This window comes from Onychostoma macrolepis, chromosome 21 (assembly GCF_012432095.1).
Source record: "Onychostoma macrolepis isolate SWU-2019 chromosome 21, ASM1243209v1, whole genome shotgun sequence".
Classification (NCBI taxonomy): Eukaryota; Metazoa; Chordata; class Actinopteri; order Cypriniformes; family Cyprinidae; genus Onychostoma; species Onychostoma macrolepis.
In genome coordinates, this window is record NC_081175.1 from 908,218 (window position 1) to 929,458 (window position 21,241).

At 34.4% G+C, this 21,241-nt stretch overlaps 3 protein-coding genes across 4 annotated transcripts; 2 read left to right on the forward strand and 1 right to left on the reverse strand.

Moving 5' to 3' along the window:
* Nucleotides 1-350: 350 nt before the first annotated feature.
* lipia (lipase, member Ia) lies at nt 351-14,638 on the reverse strand. Of its 2 annotated transcripts, XM_058758996.1 has the most exons (12): nt 14,563-14,638; nt 13,138-13,328; nt 11,852-11,912; nt 5,357-5,727; nt 3,509-3,617; nt 3,330-3,431; nt 3,136-3,225; nt 2,029-2,196; nt 1,853-1,942; nt 1,185-1,293; nt 925-1,098; nt 351-485 (listed from the first exon to the last, which is right to left on the reverse strand). In XM_058758996.1, the coding sequence occupies exons 2-12, from the start codon at nt 13,288-13,290 to the stop codon at nt 401-403; spliced, it is 1,512 nt and encodes a 503-aa protein (XP_058614979.1). In that variant the 5' UTR covers nt 13,291-13,328; nt 14,563-14,638; the 3' UTR covers nt 351-400. The 2 variants fall into 2 exon arrangements, with proteins under 2 accessions (XP_058614979.1, XP_058614980.1); XM_058758997.1 differs by lacking the exon at nt 14,563-14,638 and having other exon boundaries at nt 5,357-5,722; nt 13,138-13,200.
* Nucleotides 14,639-15,244: 606 nt separating this feature from the next.
* On the forward strand, nt 15,245-19,454 carry rbm11 (RNA binding motif protein 11). Its single transcript, XM_058758478.1, has 6 exons — nt 15,245-15,484; nt 16,568-16,715; nt 16,798-16,861; nt 17,800-17,881; nt 18,361-18,477; nt 18,564-19,454. Exons 1-6 carry the CDS (start codon nt 15,389-15,391, stop codon nt 18,609-18,611), a joined length of 555 nt encoding a protein of 184 aa, XP_058614461.1. The 5' UTR covers nt 15,245-15,388; the 3' UTR covers nt 18,612-19,454.
* Nucleotides 19,455-19,688: 234 nt separating this feature from the next.
* On the forward strand, nt 19,689-20,944 carry LOC131528189 (enteropeptidase-like). Its single transcript, XM_058757172.1, has 2 exons — nt 19,689-20,303; nt 20,399-20,944. The coding sequence occupies exons 1-2, from the start codon at nt 20,183-20,185 to the stop codon at nt 20,548-20,550; spliced, it is 273 nt and encodes a 90-aa protein (XP_058613155.1). The 5' UTR covers nt 19,689-20,182; the 3' UTR covers nt 20,551-20,944.
* Nucleotides 20,945-21,241: the final 297 nt, after the last annotated feature.

The following is a 21,241-nucleotide window of genomic DNA, read 5'->3' on the forward strand; positions in this document are numbered from 1 at the left end:
CTACTTAATGTTTTTGTGGAAACTGTGATACATTTATTCAGGATTCTGATGAATAGGAAGTTCAGAAGAACTTGCATTTATTAAAAATAGAATTTTTTGTAACAATGTAAATGTCTCTTTTGATCAACTGAAAACAAAACACAATCTTTACAAAGAAAGAGCAAAGCAATACCATAAATATCACTGACATAAAGAGGCAAAAACAAGAAAACTATACATTTACAAAAATATTTATTTACATACATAAAAACAAAGAAAGTGTAGCTGTACCTTCATGAAGAAAATCAAACAACAAACTGTAAAAATCACATTTCTGAAGGGACTGATGCGGACCCAAGAGAAAGCACCTCAGATCATCTGAAGCACAGCGTGTCAGTAACGGACCGAGAGAGAGTCTGGATCAGAAGTTGGAGTCTTCACAGGGGATCGGTCTGAACACCACGTCTTTATTTTCCTCCAGCAGAAGATCGTAGCGACACAGAGGCCTGAGGAATCGCAAGACAACGGTTTAGTGACACGGAGTTGAAGGAAACCATAAGAGATTTTGTGGCTGTCAAGCGAACGCTGGTCTTTGTCTCGGTTCTGTTTAAGATCATCAATTTAATCTTTATGTCTGAAAAACTCGGTGTTTTGAGAGTACCGCTGATTTAATTCACATTGGCATTGCGAGTTTGAATCTAGCCTGCGACATTTCCCAATCCCATGTGAAAGAAGGCCATTTACAGTACTATTTACAGTAAGTCTGGGGTCAGTAAGATACTTTAATGTTTCTGAAAGAAGTCTCTTCTGACCTCACGCTTGAATTAAATGAAGCACAAATAACCGATTCACAGAGCTGTTATTTGGCTGAAGACGTACTGTGAACAGTTCATAAAGCGCATGTATAGAGACATGAACTCTTCCTTCAGATGAACACAAACAGACCTGAGGTTGTTCTGTAGAGGAGTGAGGCGGATGCTCAGGAGCCGCAGTTTCTTGCGCGGACGGATTCCTTTCCCCGTACAGAACTTGAGCGTGATCTCTTTCACAGGCTGGACGTCTCGGTCAAACTGAGCCAGAATGCTGCTCTCCACAAACCTCTCAAACATCAGGGATTTACTGGAAGAGAGATGAGAAACATCAGCATCCAAAAGATTGATCTGGAAATACTCCTCATACGAGACGGAGACTTTAAGGGGACTTACTGGTTGAGTTCAACTTGTGCCTCTTCTTGTCCGTTGCTTAATTTAATTGTTAAATATCCCCAGTGTGTTTTCTGGTTCCATGTGACAATATCAACCTTATAACCGAACTCTAGTGGAGTCAAGGAGTACATCAATAAACTGTTACACATACATTATATATATATATATATATATATGTGTCCCTGGAGCACAAAAGCAGTCATAAGCAGCACAGGTATATTTGTAGCAATAGCCAACAATACATTGTATGGGTCAAAATTATACATTTTTCTTTTATGCCAAAAATCATTAGGATATTAAGTAAAGATCATGTTACATGAAGATATTTAGTACATTTCCTACCGTAAATATATCAAAACTTAATTTTTGATTAGTAATATGCATTGCTAAGAACTTCATTTGAACAACTTTAAAGGAGATTTTCTCAATATTTAGATTTTTTTGCACCCTCAGATTCCAGATTTTCAAATAGTTGTATCTCAGACAAATAAACCATACATCAATGGAAAGCTTATTTATTCAGATAATGTATAAATCTCAATTTAAAAAAAACTGACCCTTATGACTGGTTTTGTGGTCCAGAGTCACATATATATCTTAACCTGAAACTTAAATAATCTGCTCACAGTTGACACGTAATAAAAAAGATGCTGTAAAGAGATGCTCACTGCAGAATGGAGATGCTTTATTAGTTTGGAAATATGTCCTCGTTTGTCCCAACTGCAGCAGCCGGTCCTTCCAGCGCACAGAATCATAACCTGCACAGTGCAATGAAAGCATGTCTGTCTCAGAACAGGCGACTGATCACATGAAGCTCAGAGTTTGCTCAGTGTTTGGAGTTTACCGAAAACAGGGCATCCGTCCGGCGCGAACATCCCGCAGTCCATGCACTTCCCGTCCTGGAAGAGTGTGTAGGATTCACAGGGGTACGCCGTCATGGGACAGGAGCCGTTCACAGAGCTCATGTAGAGAAACACTGACCTCTGATGGTCACACTTGAAATACTGCGAGCCTGTGGAAGATCAAAGACATCTGCAGTCTATAAATACATATATACATGATATAGCATGCATAGAGCAACTTATACAATATGAAATATGAAGAGAATGCAGAGCATCATGTTAGTCTGGGGCATGAAGCTATTCTTTTTTCTTCTTGCAAGTAATTATGATATAATTGCTTACACTTTTATATGCCTTATTCTTGACAATTCAAAGAGGTTTGGTTAGAAAAGAAGTAAAAATTAAAATACTGAAAGATTGAAAATCAATGTTTATTTTTTATTTAATTTGACAAGCATTTTTAAGTTTAAAAAGTACACAAAAATACACACCGACACTCAAAAGTTAAGGACCAGCAAGATTTTAATGTTTTTTAAAGAAGTCTCTTCTGCTCATCAAGGCTGCATTTTTTTGATAAAAAAATACAGAAAAACAGTAATATTGTGAAATATTATTACGATTTAAAATAACCGTTTTCTGTTTTTTTTACTTTCAATTATAATTTATATTTAACAATAATACAATTCAGTTTAAAAGTTTGAGGATAGTAAATTAACTTTTTTTAAACTTATACTTCAGCAAAGACTAGTAAAGACTTACATTGTTACAAAATATTTCTATTTTAAATAAAGTGATAACATAAATGTTTGTTGAGCAGCAAATCAGCATATTATTATGATTTCTGAAGATCATGTGACACTGAAGACTGCAGTAATGATGCTGAAAATACAGCTTCGATCACAGAAATAAATGACATTTTAACACATATTCACACAGAAAATGGGTACTTTAAATTGTAAATAATATTTCACAATATTAAGGTTTTTTTCCTGTATTTTTGATCAAATAAATGCAGCCTTGATGAGCAGAAGAAACGTCTGATCCCAAACCGAACAGCAGTGTGTGATATTATTTTTAATTGCTGTTACATTAAAATGGTTAAAGCTGACCTGAAAAGATGGTTCTGGGGCATCCAGGCTGATCCGCTCCGCCGTTTGCGTAATAGTCGATGTGACCCAGGACATCACGATAGCCCAGCGCTGCACGAAAACACCAACCGTGAGTTAACCAAGTCTAGATATTCATGTTTTATATACGGTGTTGAGTCAAGAGCCTCGTCTGGTGATGTGTGAGAGAAACACACCGTCCATGTCTGTGTGCAGCACCTCCACGAACTGGGCATCAGACGGGTCGAGACGCTCGCTGGGGGGTTGACCGTTAAACATGGGCCCCGCCGGGTCCAGCGCTGAGAGACACACAAACATCACAGTCACACACTGAAACACTCGACTCAGAGCTTCAGGAGGAGAACGGAGCACTCACCTGTTATTCTGCCGATGCTTCCATTAAAACTGGCCCCAGTGAAACCTGAGATGTGGGCCCCTAAACTCACACCGATCATGTGTATGGAGCGGAGATCAGCCCCGTTCTCCTGTGATGTCAACACACACACACACACACACACACTTTACTTCACAGATAATTATGACAGAAAGCCACAGAAAGTCAGTCACAGGAAACATTGTGGTGAACATTTCACAAAAGACACCTTGAAGAAACCTTGAAAATAAAAACGGATAACTTTTAATGGAATTTTAAATTGTTTATCTGTGCACATATTAAACAAACATGCAATGCCTTTATCTTCTTTGACTCTTTGGGCCTCTTCAGTCACTTTTGACCAAACGTTTTTTTCCCCCCGCATTAGCTATGTGAACACACACACACAAATAAATCATGGACATGATGTGAAATATGAAAAAATATCTGATGCTCATCTAACAAAAAATATCAAAACCTTAACAAAAAGTAGTCATTAAGAATATCTAAATATATATCTAAATGCAAAACCTAATAAAAATTTATAAAAAAATAAAACATCCAAAAAGCCTCTCTGTGTATTTATTTACCATCACATTACACAAGTTTTTATTTTAACGCGTACAGTTGGCGATATTCTTAGTTTAAAGAGTTTAAAGGCCTTCATTCTATTTTATCTTAAATGCCGCATTTATTGAATAATAATAATAATAATAATGATAATAAACAATTATATTAATTTTAATGAAAAAATGTGCTGTTAAAATTGTATAAATATTGCATAGAAGTCTTATACATTTACAGAAAAGAACTTCCTTTCAAAATAAAGTGGATCATTTCAATCCATTCCCTGCAGTAACCTGACCCTCCACTTAAACAATCACAGCAATTAGCAAATGACGAGTCAATCAATTCCTGATGAACAAAATGCCTTACATTCGAGAAGCATCAAGATTCTCTCAAATATACATCTGTTTCATGCTAAAGACAGCAGAGCGTATGAGACAGGACACAGTTACCTGCGTGAGCATTATGTCAACATAAGACTGCATTAAAAGGACAAGACGGTCACCTGCTGTTTATTCAAGTCTCCAGCTGAAGAAGTTAATGATTAACACACGACTATAAAACATCTGCATGCTTCACCTGTGTGCAGACAAACCTGATCCCCGTCATCAAGAAGCAGCACAACCTTAAACAGCTCACGTTTGTTCATTTCATTTTTCCCCGAGGTAGTATTTGAGGTTTCACAACCACTTTCCACGCTCTCCCCGAACCAGGGTCATTACTGTTAACTAAAACTACAATACAAATAAATATGCATTTTAATAAATAAATAATCAAGATATTAAAAACATTTTATTTCAGCTAGTTGCCGATGCAACATTTGAAAAACAAGTTGAAAAATAATAAAACATACATATACATAAAAAAAAAAAAAATTCACAACAAAATTTAAGCAAAATAAAAAAAATATATTATTAGCAAAAGAAAATTAACTGTAAATCAAAATAAGCCTGCTCTGATCCTGTTTTTCTGCTTTGCTCAGTCATAAATTATGACTTGTTAATTAGTTTTAGGGCTCAGGACTCTCTCACGGAGAACAGCTTCTGATTGGAAAAAAAATCAGTGCGCAATATATAATATTCAGTTGAAGTCAAAAGTTTACATCCCCCTTTTCAGAATCTGCAAAATGTTAATTATTTTACCAAAATAAGAGAGATCATACAAAATGCATGTTATTGTTTATTTAGTACTGTCCTGAATAAGATATTTCACATAAAAGATGTTTACATATAGTCATTAAAATGACCCCGTTCAAAAGTTCACATCGCACCGAGGAGCTCTTACCGTCATCTTCTGGATGAGCTGGGTAAGGTTTGCGGCCACCTTGCGTGTGTTATCCACCACCTTCCAGTAGTTTATGTTGGTGGCTCCGCGGTTCCAGTCCACCACGATGACGTTCATGTCGCGGCGCTGCAGGAGGAACTGCACGAACTGCGTGAGCCAGATGGGAGGTGAGCCGGTGGGCCGGTAGCCGTGGATGAGGAAGGTGGTCGGGGAGCTGAGGCTGAAGCGAGGGTTTCTGAAGGGCTCTTGGTGGGACAGCAGCTCAGCGCAGGACACATTGGGCCGTGTGTACAGCAGTAACCTCACTCTCAGAGACGTCCCGGCCAGAGAGTGCTTCAGATCCAGGTCCGTCATCTCCTCACACTCCTGAGCTGCAGGGAGAACGCAAACAGAGCCTTCTGCTCTTCACTGCTGGTCTTACACACCCCTCACAGGTTTACTTGCATTTACATTTAGCAGATGCTTTTATCCAAAGCCACTTACAAATGAGGACAACAGAAGCAATCAAAACAACAAAAGAGCAATGATGTGCAAGTGCTTAACGCACTACACCTAGCAAGGTTTTTTAATTATATAATCAATAAAAAGAAAACAGATAGAATAGAAAAAGAATAGAGCAAGCTAGTGTTAGAGGCCTTTTTTGCTTTTGTTAATTGTAAACAAAAATAAAAATAAAACAAATAGAATACAAAAAGATTAGATAAGCTAGTGATGTTTTCTTAAAAAAAAAAACTAAGCAGTTTGTAAATGAATAGAGTGCAAGTCTGGAAAGGACAATTCTTTTGTGTTGTTTTTAAAGAATAGAATTAGAATAGAGTGCGCTTGAGTTAGAGGGTCAAATACATATTTCAGCACTACAAACTCCTGCAGGTTTCATGAAGGTAATTTTAAGACTTTATTTAATTTTTAAAAAAAGACTTGAGAGTTGAGAAAACGTAAAAAAAATAATAATAATTATGCAGTAAGATTTTTGAGTTCTCTTAACAATAGTTTTTGAGTTCTGCTCAGTAAAGATACTTTGTTTAGCCAATGTATATTTGTTTCTTTCTAACAGCAGAATAAGTCCATCAGCATTGCATGAACATTCTTGTCACAGCAACTGAAACAACAATTAACGTCGTTGAGGTAATTCATTTCTGTTTCCTGGAAGAAAACAAGAATGTGTAAAAAGTCACCAAATTATTGAATTTGTGTTTGTTTACAAATGACAAACATTAATGGATAACTTAGTCTAACATGTAGACAACATCGTCTTTGTTTGTGAGACAACTTACAAGACTAGGATATTGTAATAAAACTCTATAATACCGTTAATATTTTTTTTACATTTTATATAAGCAACTACTCGAGGACGAGGACCAATAATGAATTGGGTGCGGACTGGAGGGTCAATCCTGGAGCTCTTTCTGGACGATTTTAGGTGAAAAATCGGATCTATTGAAGGTGTCTAATAGATTTAAAGGCGCCAAGAGAAAACCAACAGACAAAGTCAGCCAAAATGAGGAAATCTCAGAGCAAATTTGATAACCTTGACACACTGGTGTTTTGTCAGAGAAGCAGCGTGTATGGGTTCAGATGCACGTATGAATGTATGCATTGAAGGGTTAATTGAATACTTTCCCTAGTGTATGAACTTTAATTGTCACTAGGCTGACAGTAGTGAAAAACTGTTGTAGAGGGCAAAAAAAGAAAAAAAAAAGAACAGGTGCTGGTTAGAGGAGTGAACAAAAGTTTTATTTTTCATCCAGTAAATGGATGCATGACATTAGATGTCTGAACAATGTCTAGAGGATTGAGATATGAGCAATATAATAATTGGGTTTATGGAAAACAGTACAGATAAGTGGGACTGAGACAACAATAATAATACTTGTTGCATCTGTAACGAAAAGAAATATAGCAGCAAAAATTAATGCATTAAAATTAACTTCTGATAGCATTTATGGAACATTATGGAATATTATTATAAACTATGACAGCGCATTTCCAAAGTGCAAACTGTTTTAAAACAGCTTTAAAGAATTTGAATGTTTTCGAATGTTTAAGATATTAAAATAAAGTCTTAAGGAATTCCTTTTAAAGGAAAGTACACACAGGAAATAATAATAATAATAATAGCAAATGGATGTCAAACAGAACATGACTCCAAAACATTTGAGTTGCAAAAATATATAAAGTGAGCAGAGGATGATAATAGCGATGATTGAATGCTCAGAAAAATATTATTTGAACAGTCTCAATGTTTTCTATGTGATGAGTACATAACCATAGCATAAATAACTAAAACGATGTAGGACCTCTAAGTTTTAAATGCCAGTGTAACGGAGACTCAATCTGAGTGGAAATTTCCAAATTATATATTCCTTGATGTGTGGGCAAAAGACAGGGAAAAAAAAAGTTTTGAAAACACATATCATCTGTCTAAAGTGTTCATCTGGGCTAGATGCCCTGCGTGCCTCAGTGGTGTGTCTCTCATTCAGAGTGAGCTGAATGCTGTTATCTGAGCCCGTGTGATAACAAGCTATTTGTAGCAGAGCACAGTGCTTCAGTTGAAAATTATAGACAAAGAGATGTTAAAAGAAATGCATCTATCTAATCTATTTTTGATCAAATAAATGCAGGCTTGGTGAGCAGAAGAGACTTCTTTAAAAAACGGTTCAAAAACTTTTGACTGGTAGTGTATGTTAGCCTATAGTTTGAAGTTAAAGATATTAATATTAATAAGGTGAGTCTGAGATGTTTATTCGACAGTGATTTCACATTTCTTGTTTGTATGAAGGCTAAATGCAAAAAAAAGGTGAACATTAATTTATTTGTGCTGTTTTTTCCCCCTAAAATATTATATAGTTTAATAGGAGGAGTTCATTAATTTTTCATAAGTTTGTAGGTACAGACATCTTTTGTGGGCATTCTTGGCAGTTTTTATGAGGCTTTTTTTAATAGTGTTCATATCGATATCGGAATTATATCGTATCGATGGAAATTAAGAAATATATCGTGATATAAATTTAGGCCATATCGTCCAGCCCTATACGTGTCTATCATAGTGTTCAATCCTGCAGGTCATTAGACATAATTCCAAGATAATTCCAACACATGGTGACGGCTAACGATGAAGACCACTTTTCCAGATTCAAGAGAAAGTCTGGATAACAAAGGTTGAGTGAATTCAGCATTTAAACTAAAGATAACTTTGGGAATGCTCCTAGCATAACGTATTTTAGATTGCAATTGTTTTTTATTTGGAAGTTAAACATTTACTTTTTAAGGATTAAGGATTGTATAATATAATGAACTTAACATTACTAAGTCACAGTCTGTTGAAAAGACTATTTGTGCTGTAAGAGAGAGACTGCTGGAGTGCAGGGACGGTGCTCTGTCTGTCTGTTATTGGCCTCTTAAAGCTTAAACAAAACAAAACGCAATGGTATTAGAACTAAAACGCTGACTTTTCTAAAAACTAATTTATAAATCAACAGACATGCTTTAAAAGCTGGTTAAAAGGCCATGTACATAACTAGGTAAACCTGCAGAAAAATGCAACATTTAACTCTTTAAAAAAAAAAAGCTGCTGCCACACAAACAAAGGAGAATGTGTGTGCGGTGTTATCTGAAAATAACCTTGACTGATTTAACTAGCAACAGAATATTAATATTTTGCTTCAGAGGCAGAGAAAGCTGAAGTGTCCACCCCACACTTGATTTCACTTGAGAGCTTTCCTGGTAAAAAGGCCTAGTTTATTATTTAGTTTATTTTAGACTTCAGATTGAATGCTATGTCAGAGCAGCCTCGGCTAGAGCTGGGTCATACAGAAGCTCACTTTAAACAACGACATTGTTTAAAACAATAGATTAAATTATAAAACTTTTTCTGGTTAGATCTTATTAAATAGGTGGTTTAAAAGTGCCTACTAAGTAAAACAATTGCATGCTTGCATTAAAAGAGCCCTTACCAGATAACCCATGGTTTGATTGGTTTTAGTAATTTTGTTGTGTTTGTCACATTAATACATTTTTTAAATGTCTGTGTGCTTTATTAATTTTAATTTATTCATCTGATTTTTAAAAAAGTTAAACTAAATGAAAATTTTTTTTTTTAAATTGTTTTAATTAACTATAATAACCTTGCCACTAGAATATGAAAGTAACTTTTACCGCAACTTCAGTATTTTTGTCTTCTTTTATTCTAAAGTTACATTTACTTGAGAATCAAAACAACATAAAAATTCTTGTTTTTCTGAGTTTTTTTCAAAACGAAGTGAGTTTATGATTAAAAGAAGAACAAATATCTGCCAATGGACTCAACTTACAGATCAACTCGTTCTTATTTTAACCGTAATTTAGCAAAATTTCTGAGAAAACGCTATATTTTGCATCTCAAGTAAATGAGACTTGATATTTGTATTTGAAAACAAGACAAAAATACTGAGGACAACATTCACGATAACGTTAAATATGATTCTTCGCAAAGTAATGCAGCATTTAATATTGATGCTCTTACAGTGGCTACTAGAGCTTAAAAGTAAGGATAAAAGGAAAGCATCTCATGGACCTGTGGTGGAGGATTTTGTTTCTCGGTGTCCAACTTAAATATAGCTAAGACCAAAGACATGATTATAGACTTTGGAAAGTCTGCTATTTCTGTGTCTACTACGGTCACTCGTGGAAGAGACACTGAGCTTGTGGAGGAGTAAGGTGAGTGGAGACATTGCTTCAAGACATTATTAATGTGTCGTTAAAAAAGCCTATGCAATAATTAACTGTCCATCTATGCTTCTTGTTAACTCAATTTCATTTAAGATATAACACAACTGTGATGGCAACCGATGCACTGGATTAAAATAATGATATAACTAATCAAAATATTTCAGAGGAGACCAACATCTAGCGTTGACCTTCAGATTTTCACATATGAGTGGAACACTTTGTGTTTTCTGAACTCATTTCTGTTTAAATACAAGCTTTGCTTGTGGTAATCATCACATCAGCTGAATAAACGATTCAGTGACTCATTTAACAATTCACAATCACGTGTCGCCACCTACTGGTATACTGATGTAACTTTCATAAAGGATGGCACTATATGGTGCATTTTTTGGACAAATATCATGGCACTATCATAATTTTTTAACAGTGTCCCACTGTGGTATCATCATATTCTTTTTTTAAATAAATACATTAGCGTATAATTTAAAGCATATCGATATGTATAAATTCAATGCCATTGTATACAATGTCCCCAAAAAGCACTGGCACACTTAAAATGGCAAAAATATCAAATCATTATTTTAAAGTAAACACCCAAAATGACTACTATGTAGTTTACAAATACAGTGTTGGGGGTAACGCATAACGTGTGTTATGTAATCAGATTACTTTTTCCAAGCAACTAGTAAAGTAACATTACTTTTACACGTTACTTTTTCAAATGAGTAACGCCAGTTTCTTTGTTTCTCATGTATTGACTGACAGCTCTAGTGCTGAGAGCTCAGAGGCGTTGTGTGTGAACATGATCTTACTGTAATTCTAGACTAAATGTCAACATGCATTTACTCATCCCACTGCACAAAAACACATTCAGTATTCCTCAACATGAATAAAAATAGTGAAATGCAAACTCAGAATATGATGCAAACATGCAATACTTAAACATGTTAAATAACACAAATATCCTTTATGCATTTAATCCCATTTTATAAAGCAATTCCTTTGCTGCCGACCTTTGATGATCCAATTCAACCATACTAATAAGCAAAAACGACTTTAGATAAACAACAGAGTTTTTTTAAATGCTGAAGAGTGTTGAACTTTCTTCTCCTGCGCTATGTTCTTCATGTAATGCAGAATGGATAGAGCTGCGTCCTCTACTGTACAGATGCTAATTTACATTTCCTTCAGCCTGAGGCTTATTTCTTTCACTGTTGGTGTGAAAGGGCTTCTACATTTGCCAAAAATAGACATTTTTATATTAAAAACAAACAAGTAAGCCCAGCCCAAATAAGAAAAAGTAACGCAAAATAACATAATGCATTACTTTCAATAAAAAGTAACCAAGTAACATAATTATTAACGCATTACTTTTAAACATAACTTTCCCCAACACTACTAATGGCCTAACATATATTCTATTTACATCTACACTGGATGAAAATAAATGGAAAATAGGTGTGTGTGTGTGTGTTTACTGTAGGTGTTTACAGGAAAAGTGGGACTAATGCTATATCTGTGGGGGTTATGTTAACATTTAAAGGGAAATTCTACAGTAACACCCACCATAAATGAGACAGCAGCCACCGTGAGTAATACAGAAACTAGCTTTCTCACAGCTGACTGTCTCTCGGTGTTTCAGGCCGCGATGGTTAACCACAATGCATTGTAAGCATTTGGAAGAATGTCAGGTGGTTTCTTCTAACTCGTTAACTGAACTAAACAGATTGTTACAGAGGCAGAAAAGTGACATGAAAGGCAGTTGATGTGGATTTGGAGCAACATTACCTCTGTGAGCGTCAAACATCAGCGTCACAAACACGAGCCTCCAAAAGAGCGTCGGGCAGACCTGCAGAGAGAGAGAGAGAGGAACCTCAGACAGCGGATCTCACACGCTTCTCATCCTAGCAGCCCTTTCTCTCACTTTACATGCTGTATGCCTTTATAGAGCAGCAGTTAATAAAAAACACTTTTGCTTTCTTATTCAATAAAACTATTACGCAGGTTTTGGAAAGCCACATATCACATTTTGCTCATGATGAAACCACAAGTTTCCAAAGACCCCTGCTGACACACACACACACACACACACACACACACACTGTTTCCATGAAATGCATTACTATACAATAGGGTGTGCACTGTTTTGATAACTGATATACAATTATTGTTTTTGTTAATACTTTGAATTAATGTAACTTTTTTATGTTCAGTTTTTGTGCTCTTTTCCAGTCATTTTGTTGTATTTAGTTTATTGTTTGTGTTTAAATACATGTCTGCATCGTTTTCATTAAGTTCATTTTGTTCATTTATTTTTTATTTCATTAGTTTATTTTGTACTTAAACTATATAGAAATGAGAAATGTTGCTTTGCTTTATTCATTTATTTGCTTGCTTATTTATATATTTATTTTGGTGGTTTCAGTTTTAGTTTTAGTTACCCCGACGTGTATGTCTCAGGTTTTTCTTACATTTTACATTTTGGAGACCAAATGTAGTAAAACTAAAAACAATTCCTATGACAAAAACAGCGTACTAAATACAAATAATGTTTACTATAAATATTGCTAAATACTGTTTTCATTAAAAATGTCAAAATGCAAGGTTTGTCTGAGGACCAGGTTTAAGAGATACAAAACATACTAAATATTACTAGCTCAGGATTAAAACCACAGAATTCAATAGAAGTTGTTCATACTGCACAGTAACTCACACAAACCGTCTGTGTGTGTTTGGAGAGTCATTGTGTGGTTGTGTAAAGGGACATTTTAGGGACTTTGCATTTGAATTGGCTGAAGCTGAAAAGAAGACAAACTGGTTTGAAGCTGCTTTCACGGGGAGGGAATAAGAATGTGTTTTCATTCAAAACAAGCAGAAGAAATCCCACGAACATTTACATCAACCGCGTCCTCAGTTCAAACACGAAACAGCTGACCACTCATGTGAACAAACACACAAACACACACAGCCAGCCATGTACTCATATGACCAAGAGATATAAACACATACTCAGATAAAGAGCACATATTACAACTATCTGCTGCAAGGCACAGTTTACAAGAGAGACGTCTTACCATGTTGGACGAGTGAGGAGAGGTTTCTGTCTGACAGTGAGGCTTTATACTGTCAGGGTCGCTTAATAATTCATCTGAAGACTCCAGGAAATAGTAAGGTGACACACTTACAGAGCAGCTCCTCCTTCCCGTCCACAGCTCCACCCTCCACATCCACCTACAGGTGTCACATTCCTCAAATCCCTCTCTACCTGTGCGGAGGAACAAGACCAGACAAGAAGCTCCAAACTAGTCACAGTAGGGGACTGCGGAGGCACAGATGTATGCATAAAATACTGTAAAAGTATCAAAAAAAAACTCTAGCACACTTTATTCTAATTCTATGCTTTAAATTTTTTTTAAAAAAAGCACTTGCCCCTTTTAGACTCTATTCATTTACTAACTGCTTGTTTTCTTAAAAAATAAAAAACTAAACACTAGCTTCCCTATTCTTTTTGTATTCTATTTATTTGTTTTCTTTTTATTTATTAAACAATTAATAAAAAGCAAAAAAATAAAAAGGCCTCTAACACCAGCTTGCTCTATTATTTTTCTATTCTTATCTGTTTTCTTTTTATTTATTATATAATAAATAAAAAAAAACAGATCTTGCTATGTGTACTGTGTAAAGGTAACTGAGACTTGTTATAGCACTTGCATATCATTGCTCTTTTGTTGGTTTTGATTGTTTTGGATAAAAGCGTCTGCTAAATAACTAAATGTAAATGTATTGCATGCATGACCAGGATAGCTTTTTTTTTTTTTTAAACTATAAAATTAAAATATTCATAATATACTATAGGTAGCCTATATATTTATACCATTTTTGTATTCTGCATTTAATTTTCAAAATAACATTAAAATTAAAAAAAAGTTTTAAGTTTCCATGTTTTATTGCAATTTTTTTTTTTTTTTTTTTTTGGCATTTTCGCCTTTTTATTAAGATAGCACAGATCAGAACTGACCGGAAGTGCGATGAGGGAGGGAGTCGGGGTTCGAACTCGGGACTCGAGTGCAATGACTCTGACTTTTTTTTTTAATTTAATTGCAATTACATGTTTATTATTTTTGGTAAAGTTGTTGTCAATATTTAAGTTCACACTGGAGATTTATCAGAGCCACAACAGGTGTAGTTCATCACAAACTATGATGTTCCACTAGCAGAATGCCTTCTAATTATTATATCTATTCCAAAATAATAACTCAATGCAGTAACAATTTATATGTTCAGCTATACTTTTTAATAGTTTTAACTTTTACCTATTTTTGAATTTTTCGGATCATCAGTCATCAAAGCTTGGTTATTGGTCACAGACACAGAGATTTACTTTAAATTTCACCAAGATAATCACTAAAAACTCCCACAGATCATGTTTTCAAGCCGTTTCAAGTCTTATTTTGACGTAACAAGGTGGCTAAATCTAAGTGTGTGAGTTGTTTACTTACTTTTTTAAACTAGTCTTCCCATCAACGCCATTATATTTTTCATTCAGACTGATTCGCGAACGCGCATCAACACAAGAGGCGGGATTTATCGCATGAGCCAATCACATAACCAGTCATACCCAATCATATCCTGATTGCTTCCTCTCACGTGAACCCCCCCCCCCCCATTCTTCTTCTTTTTTTTAACTTTCACAATTACAAAATTCAACAGCAAGTTCTTGACATATTTCTCACATTTACACATTTTGTAAATACAAATTGAAATTATTTTAATAAAATAAAACTCAGTGGGCTCAGGGGAGGCATGACAGGCATGTTTACCTGCTGGTCTCGCTGTTGTTTCTTTAGAAAAACGAGTTATATGTTGTAATTATGGCATTGTTATATTTTGCACTACTAATTTTCTTCTCATTCAGTATTTTTATATTATGAGGAGACTCTGCCTCCTTTGCCTTCTCGGAGAAAATGCTCCTGATATATACATACATATCTAATCTGAAAAAAACTAGTGGCGTGTTATTATTATTTGTTTTCACTTTTAATCAGTTGTTGTCAAGGTGATTTTTAGCGGATGACGTCACTCTCCACACAGGTGATTATCAGAGTGAAAAGTGTGCTTCTCTTAAAATAAATAACAATGGCACTTTTAAACGTGATATTTTGCTCTGGCGCGGTGTCGCCCTCTGGCGCCTGACTGCGGGACTGCGCTGTCGCAATGCACTACTCATCACGACAAACCAGAGCGACTTTATAAGAGAGAGAGCGACCAGAAACCGGCAAAATATCACAGTTCTTTCATTCCACGCCCTTAACCTCGCCTCAGAGAATGTTTGACAGAGACAGAGATCAAGACAAGACGATCCTCGTGGGAAACATCCACAGCTGTGTGACGGAGGAGATTCTGTTCGAGCTGTTCCTGCAGGTGAGCGCATCTTCATCTTCATCTTCACCTGTTCAGTGTGTGTCTCGCAGTGATTATTGATATGCATTGACAATAATTCTCTTGTCCTCTTGATAAATCTGTTTCTGCAGGCCATATTTCTTTAGTACGTTTACTGGCGTTTAGAGCATCACGTCAAAGAACTAATAATATTTTAATCATTGAATTAAACAAGCCTTTTGGGTTTTGAAGTAACAAATTTATCAAAAAAATTATCAAAATTTTAAAGAGTAATATCTGTTGGATACTTTTGTCTCCTGTGGAGATTTTTATTTATTTTTTAATTTAGTAATTTGTTTGTTTGCTTGCTTGCTTATTTGTTTGTTTGTTGTATTTACTTAAATGTAATTTATTATAGTTGTTGTTTTATTATTATTATTATTATTATTATTATTATTATTATTATTATTAATGTTTTATTTATTTTTACGTGTCATTTATTATTGTTGTAATGTTATTTATTTGTTTAGTTATTATTATTTAGACATATAATTAGGAAATTACAATATATATATATATATATATATATATAAAGTAAAAGTTCTTGTTTACATAATAAATGTGTGTATTGTGTATATTTATTATGTATAAATAAATACAAACACATGCATGTGTATATTTTAAGAAAAATATGTTGTTTATATGTTAAATATATTTATAAATATATATAAAAATATATACTGTATGTGTGTGTGTATTTATTTTATATATATATATATATATATATCACACATATACATAGCCTAATAAATACACACAGTACACATACATATTATGTAAACAAACTTTTATTTTGGATGCGATTTAATAGTTTGACAGCACTAATATATATATATATAATCTTTTTTTGTTATGTAATGTCATTTATAACAGTAATGGTTATTTATTTGTTTTTTTATATATAGTTGTAATTATAATTATTATTATTATTATTTCAATTGTAATGTGTTCATGTTTATATTTAAAATGTTATCTACCTATCTAAATACGAATGTAATATTTTTTCTGTTTAAATGCGATCCTCTCTCCAAACCCATTTGTTCACATCTGGTTCGCGTGCACCAGGCAGGTCCAGTAGACGAGGTGCGTATATTCAGAGAGGGACAGTATGGATGCGTTTATTATAAGCACGCTGAAGCTGTTCCCTACGCAGTCGCTCTTCTCAATGGGATCTGGCTCTATGGGCAGCCAATCAGGTTACAGCGGAAAACCGGTGGGTAACCGTTTAAACGGCTGTTTAACACGTTACCTTAAACGTCCACAACTACAGAACGCTTGTGCTGTGCTATTTTTAGATGGATGTTATCATAGAAATGAGGCTTTTGCATACCACACGGGGACGGGACTGATAGCAGACAGGTGTGTCACATTACAAAAACACTCCAATGCTTCTGTTTATGATATTAAGCGCATATTCAGGGGTCAAAAATGGTAAAAGTACCTCAAATCATTACTTTAAATTCAGCCGTCTCAAGACTCTCCTCTTCTGTTGCTTTGTGGGTAGTATTTTGCTCGAAAAGCATGAACAGATGAACACTACAGAATATATGATTTGGCACACACTAATGATATTGTATACTATATAGAACAGATTGCATGATTTGGGACAGTCTTCCATTTATATGGATTGTTTCCAAGCGCTTTCTACTGAGGGGTTTATTCCTAACGCTACCTGCAGGACTGATTCAGTTTATATTTATACATGCTCTACTGTTCAGAGGTTTGGGCTCAGAAAGATTCGGTTTTGAAAGGAATTAATACTTTTAATCAGTAAGTCTCATTAAACTGATCAAAAATACAGTGAAGAACGGACAATAAAGTTTAAATTGGTGCAAAATACTTCTGTTTAAATGCTTTTTTAACCCTAATGTTGTGCAGCACAACTGTTTTCAACATTGATAATAATCATAAATGTTTGTTGAGCAGCAAATCAGCATATTATTATGATTTCTGAAGATCATGTGACACTGAAGACTGGAGTAATGATGCTGAAAATACAGCTGCGCATCACAGAAATAAATTACAGTTTAACACGTATTCACATAGAAAACAGCTGTTTTACATTCTAATAATATTTCACAATTTTTTACAGTATTTTTGATCAAATAAATGCAGCCTTGATGAGCAGATGAGACTTCTTCTTACTGACCCCAAACTTTTGAATGGTATTCTTTTTATAATAGAGAGTAATATTTAGCATTTTGAAATGCCATGTGGTGTGTGTTCATAATTTTTAATTGTGTAACATTTATTTTTATTTGACACATGCCATTATTTCCCATCGTTGTGTCCTGCAGTGCGGATGATGTGCTTTTGAATGTAAATGGCAGTCCAGCTGTGGAGATCCATGCCAATGAAGCCTGCGGCTGGAGAGACATGGTAACATACGAGAAAATATAACATAACATAAGAGAGAAAAAAACTATATATATATATATGAAGAGTTCATTTGCAAAAACAGATTTTTTTTTTTCTTTCATCGTGCATTCCAATTAATCAAACTGCAGCTGGGTTATTTTGATTAGGCTAAAAAAAATCAAAAAAAAAATACAGCTAACTAACACAATAAAAACATGATAACATAATAAAAAACATGATTTTTGAAAAAAAACAACAAAAAAAACCTGACATCTCTTTTTGCAAATAAACTCTTCATATATATGTAAGAAAATATAGTGATGAAAAAACAATAAAAAAATAATAATAATAATCAACAAACTTTCATTCCAAACAGAGCTAATAGAGCACATTTGGGGGAAAAAATAAGATAAAAAAAAATAATAATAATTTCTTGTCCTGCATAATAACTAATCAGGAATGTTTAATACACCTCCAGATGTTGTATTGTTGTGTGTTAGGTATACGGCAGAGGTCTGGACGCGTGGTTCTGTCCTCCTCTCCAGTGGTCAGTGTACTCTGGTCTCCGGTCCATGCATGAGAACGCATCTCTCCACAGCAGACTGAGCTGTGCAAATGTAAGTTTAGAGAGTAAACGCTGAGAAAAATGCAAAATGCAATCCTAACGGCAAAACCAAGTGTGCATCTTATTTTATTGGCTCAGGTTGAATATAAACTGCAGAGAGAGCTGTACAGAGGCTGTCCGCTGTAAACCTGTCAATGCTGTAATAAAGCCTTCTGAATGCACACTGCTGTTTCTGGAAATACTGAAGCGTAAATCTGATCATCTGAAATGTTTTTGCAACTTCATCTTGCGTTCACATTCAGCAAGGCTTTGCGTCCCAGCTCTGGTGATTAGAACGTCAATAGAAAAATTATTGATTGCTGCCTTTGTCATCTACAATGACATTTTTATAGGAGGATAAAAGCTTAACGTCACATAAATGCTGCATGGTCATTTATAGCTGTTTCTAACATCAAACATTCACTCTTATTACCTCCACTAGCCTTCAGCCAAAACCTCTCCCTCTCTTGAATTATAACTAATATGATAAGATGCAATAACTATTACCTTCAGACTTTAGACTTAATAATAAATGTCTTCAAGTACAAGAGTATTCCAGTTGGTGCTGGTGTCAAAAAACATGTTTTAATGTTACACAAGATTTCTGTTTCAAATCAGTGCTGAGGTTTATATTCATCTGTGAATCCTGAAAAATAAAATATTGTGCAGCACGACTGTTTTCAACATTGATAATAATCAGAAATGTTTGTTGAGCAGCAAATCAGCATATTATTATGATTTCTGAAGATCATGTGACGCTGAAGACTGGAGTAATGATGCTGAAAATACAGATTTGATCACATGAATAAATGACAGTTTAAGAGATGTTCATATAGAAATAGCTATTCTAAAGTGTAAAAATATTTCACAATTTTTACTGTATTTAAAAAAATAAATAAATGCAGCCTTGATGAGCTGGAGAGACTTTTTTTTTTTTTTTTTTTTTTTTTTTTTTTGAAATATTAAATATTACAGACCCAAACTTTTGAACAGGAGTGAATATATATATATATATATATAATTTTTTTTTTTTTTTTTTTATTATATATATTTTAAATTAGTTAATTTTATAAAATAAAATTTTATAATAAAATCTAAATCTAATATATATATATATATATATATATATATATATATATATATATATATATATATATATATATAAACCTATTTTACTGTATTTTTGAATAATAAAATAATTCCCCTAAAGCTGTCTCAGGAAATTCAATTCAAATTTATTTTATAGCGCTTTTCACGATACAAATTGTTGCAAAGCAGCTTTACAGAAAATTTTAAGTTTCATTATATTTAGGAATAGGTTATGACTATGGCAGAAATGTACAGTAAAATCACACAAGAAGTGTATCTGGGGATTGTTCCTGGAGGCTAAGGTGGGAGGATGAGCTAGTTTTCTCAGCACATGGTAATAACTTCATTCTGGAATATATTTAGATATCTAGACGAATGATTTGACAGTGTTTAGAAATGATAGTTAAAGCCCAAGAGTTTGAACATTATATTTTTGCTTCCTCTTGCGTTACTCCTTTTATTAATGCTTTCTGGAAACGCTGATAAAATGGCACTTGGTCCTAATCAACAGTATTAGTTGCTGTTCAATAAAAGTTTATTGCTAGGCTGTATAACGAGGACAGAAGTGTATAGAAGCGGCGGAGCGCGGCGTCAGCGGTGAGTTTGTGGGTTTGCGTGTTGTGAGCGTGATGTCCAGAAGAACGTGTGGTCTGTCGTCTGCGGAGCTGCTGCTCTCTACGCTTCTGCTTCTGCTGTTCGTGGTTTGCGTGGGACTCAGCGTCGTCACCTGGCTCGCTCTGGACAACACAGGTACTCCTCACCTTTCACGACTCACTTTTTTGAGACTGTCCATCTCTAATGCGCTCTGCTGGAGGTGTTCTGCAGTGATGTGTGTGATGTTTCAGATGCTGGAGGAGAGCAGAGCGGCTCCGAGTTCAGCGGGATCCTCGTCATCTCTAACGGAAGCGTCTTCAGCGAGGAGCTGCGGGACAAACACAGCGCACAGTTCAAAGCTCTGGCCTACGACAGCGAGCAGAAGGTACAGCTCAAAGAATAATTCACCCAGAATCAAGATCCTGTCATCATTTACTAAGCCTCATGTGAGTCCAAACCTGTATGACGGACTTTATTCAGAAGAGCAGACAGTGAAAGTCAAGTCAGACGACACGAGGATGAGTAACCCATGACACAATCTTCATTTTCTTTAATTTATCGGATGAATCATGAAGCATGTCAACACATGTTTGGGTCACTTTTACCTCTAAACCAAAAAAACATTTTGCATTGTGACATATGAATTGCATGAGAACTAAAACATGTTTTCTGCGTTTACTGGAATGTGAGAAATCACCAGAAATGAATGGTGCAGCCTATAAGAGAGAAAATAATTTTTACAATAATACTGTAGACTTTGCTTTATAATGTCAATGAGAATATACAATTATAATTTATTATATTATTATAAAACCAATATTTGTTATTTTATTATAATCACGATTAATCACGTACAAAAAGTTTTTGTTTACATAATGTGTGTGTTCTGTGTATATTTATGTATGTATATGTGTGTATGTATATATATATATATATATATATATATAATACACATACAGTATATATTTTAAAATATTTATTCATATAATTTATATTATAACTAAATATATTTAATATATAAACATAACATTTTTCTGAAATATACATGCATGTGTTTGTAATTTTTTTATATATACATAATAAATATACACAGC

Bases quoted from the DNA above. Each gene is read 5' to 3' on its own strand.
- lipia (XM_058758996.1), bottom strand. From the start codon at position 13,290: ATGTGGAGGGTGGAGCTGTGGACGGGAAGGAGGAGCTGCTCTGTAAGT. The intron at 3,618-5,356 runs GTAAGAGCTCCT...TTGACATCACAG, and splicing joins AGCTCATCCAGAAGATGACG to GAGAACGGGGCTGATCTCCG. The intron at 3,432-3,508 runs GTGAGTGCTCCG...TGTGTCTCTCAG, and splicing joins AAGCATCGGCAGAATAACAG to CGCTGGACCCGGCGGGGCCC.
- rbm11 (XM_058758478.1), top strand. From the start codon at position 15,389: ATGTTTGACAGAGACAGAGATCAAGACAAGACGATCCTCGTGGGAAAC. The intron at 15,485-16,567 runs GTGAGCGCATCT...CGCGTGCACCAG, and splicing joins TGTTCGAGCTGTTCCTGCAG to GCAGGTCCAGTAGACGAGGT. The intron at 16,862-17,799 runs GTGTGTCACATT...TGTGTCCTGCAG, and splicing joins ACGGGACTGATAGCAGACAG to TGCGGATGATGTGCTTTTGA.
- LOC131528189 (XM_058757172.1), top strand. From the start codon at position 20,183: ATGTCCAGAAGAACGTGTGGTCTGTCGTCTGCGGAGCTGCTGCTCTCT. The intron at 20,304-20,398 runs GTACTCCTCACC...GTGATGTTTCAG, and splicing joins GCTCGCTCTGGACAACACAG to ATGCTGGAGGAGAGCAGAGC.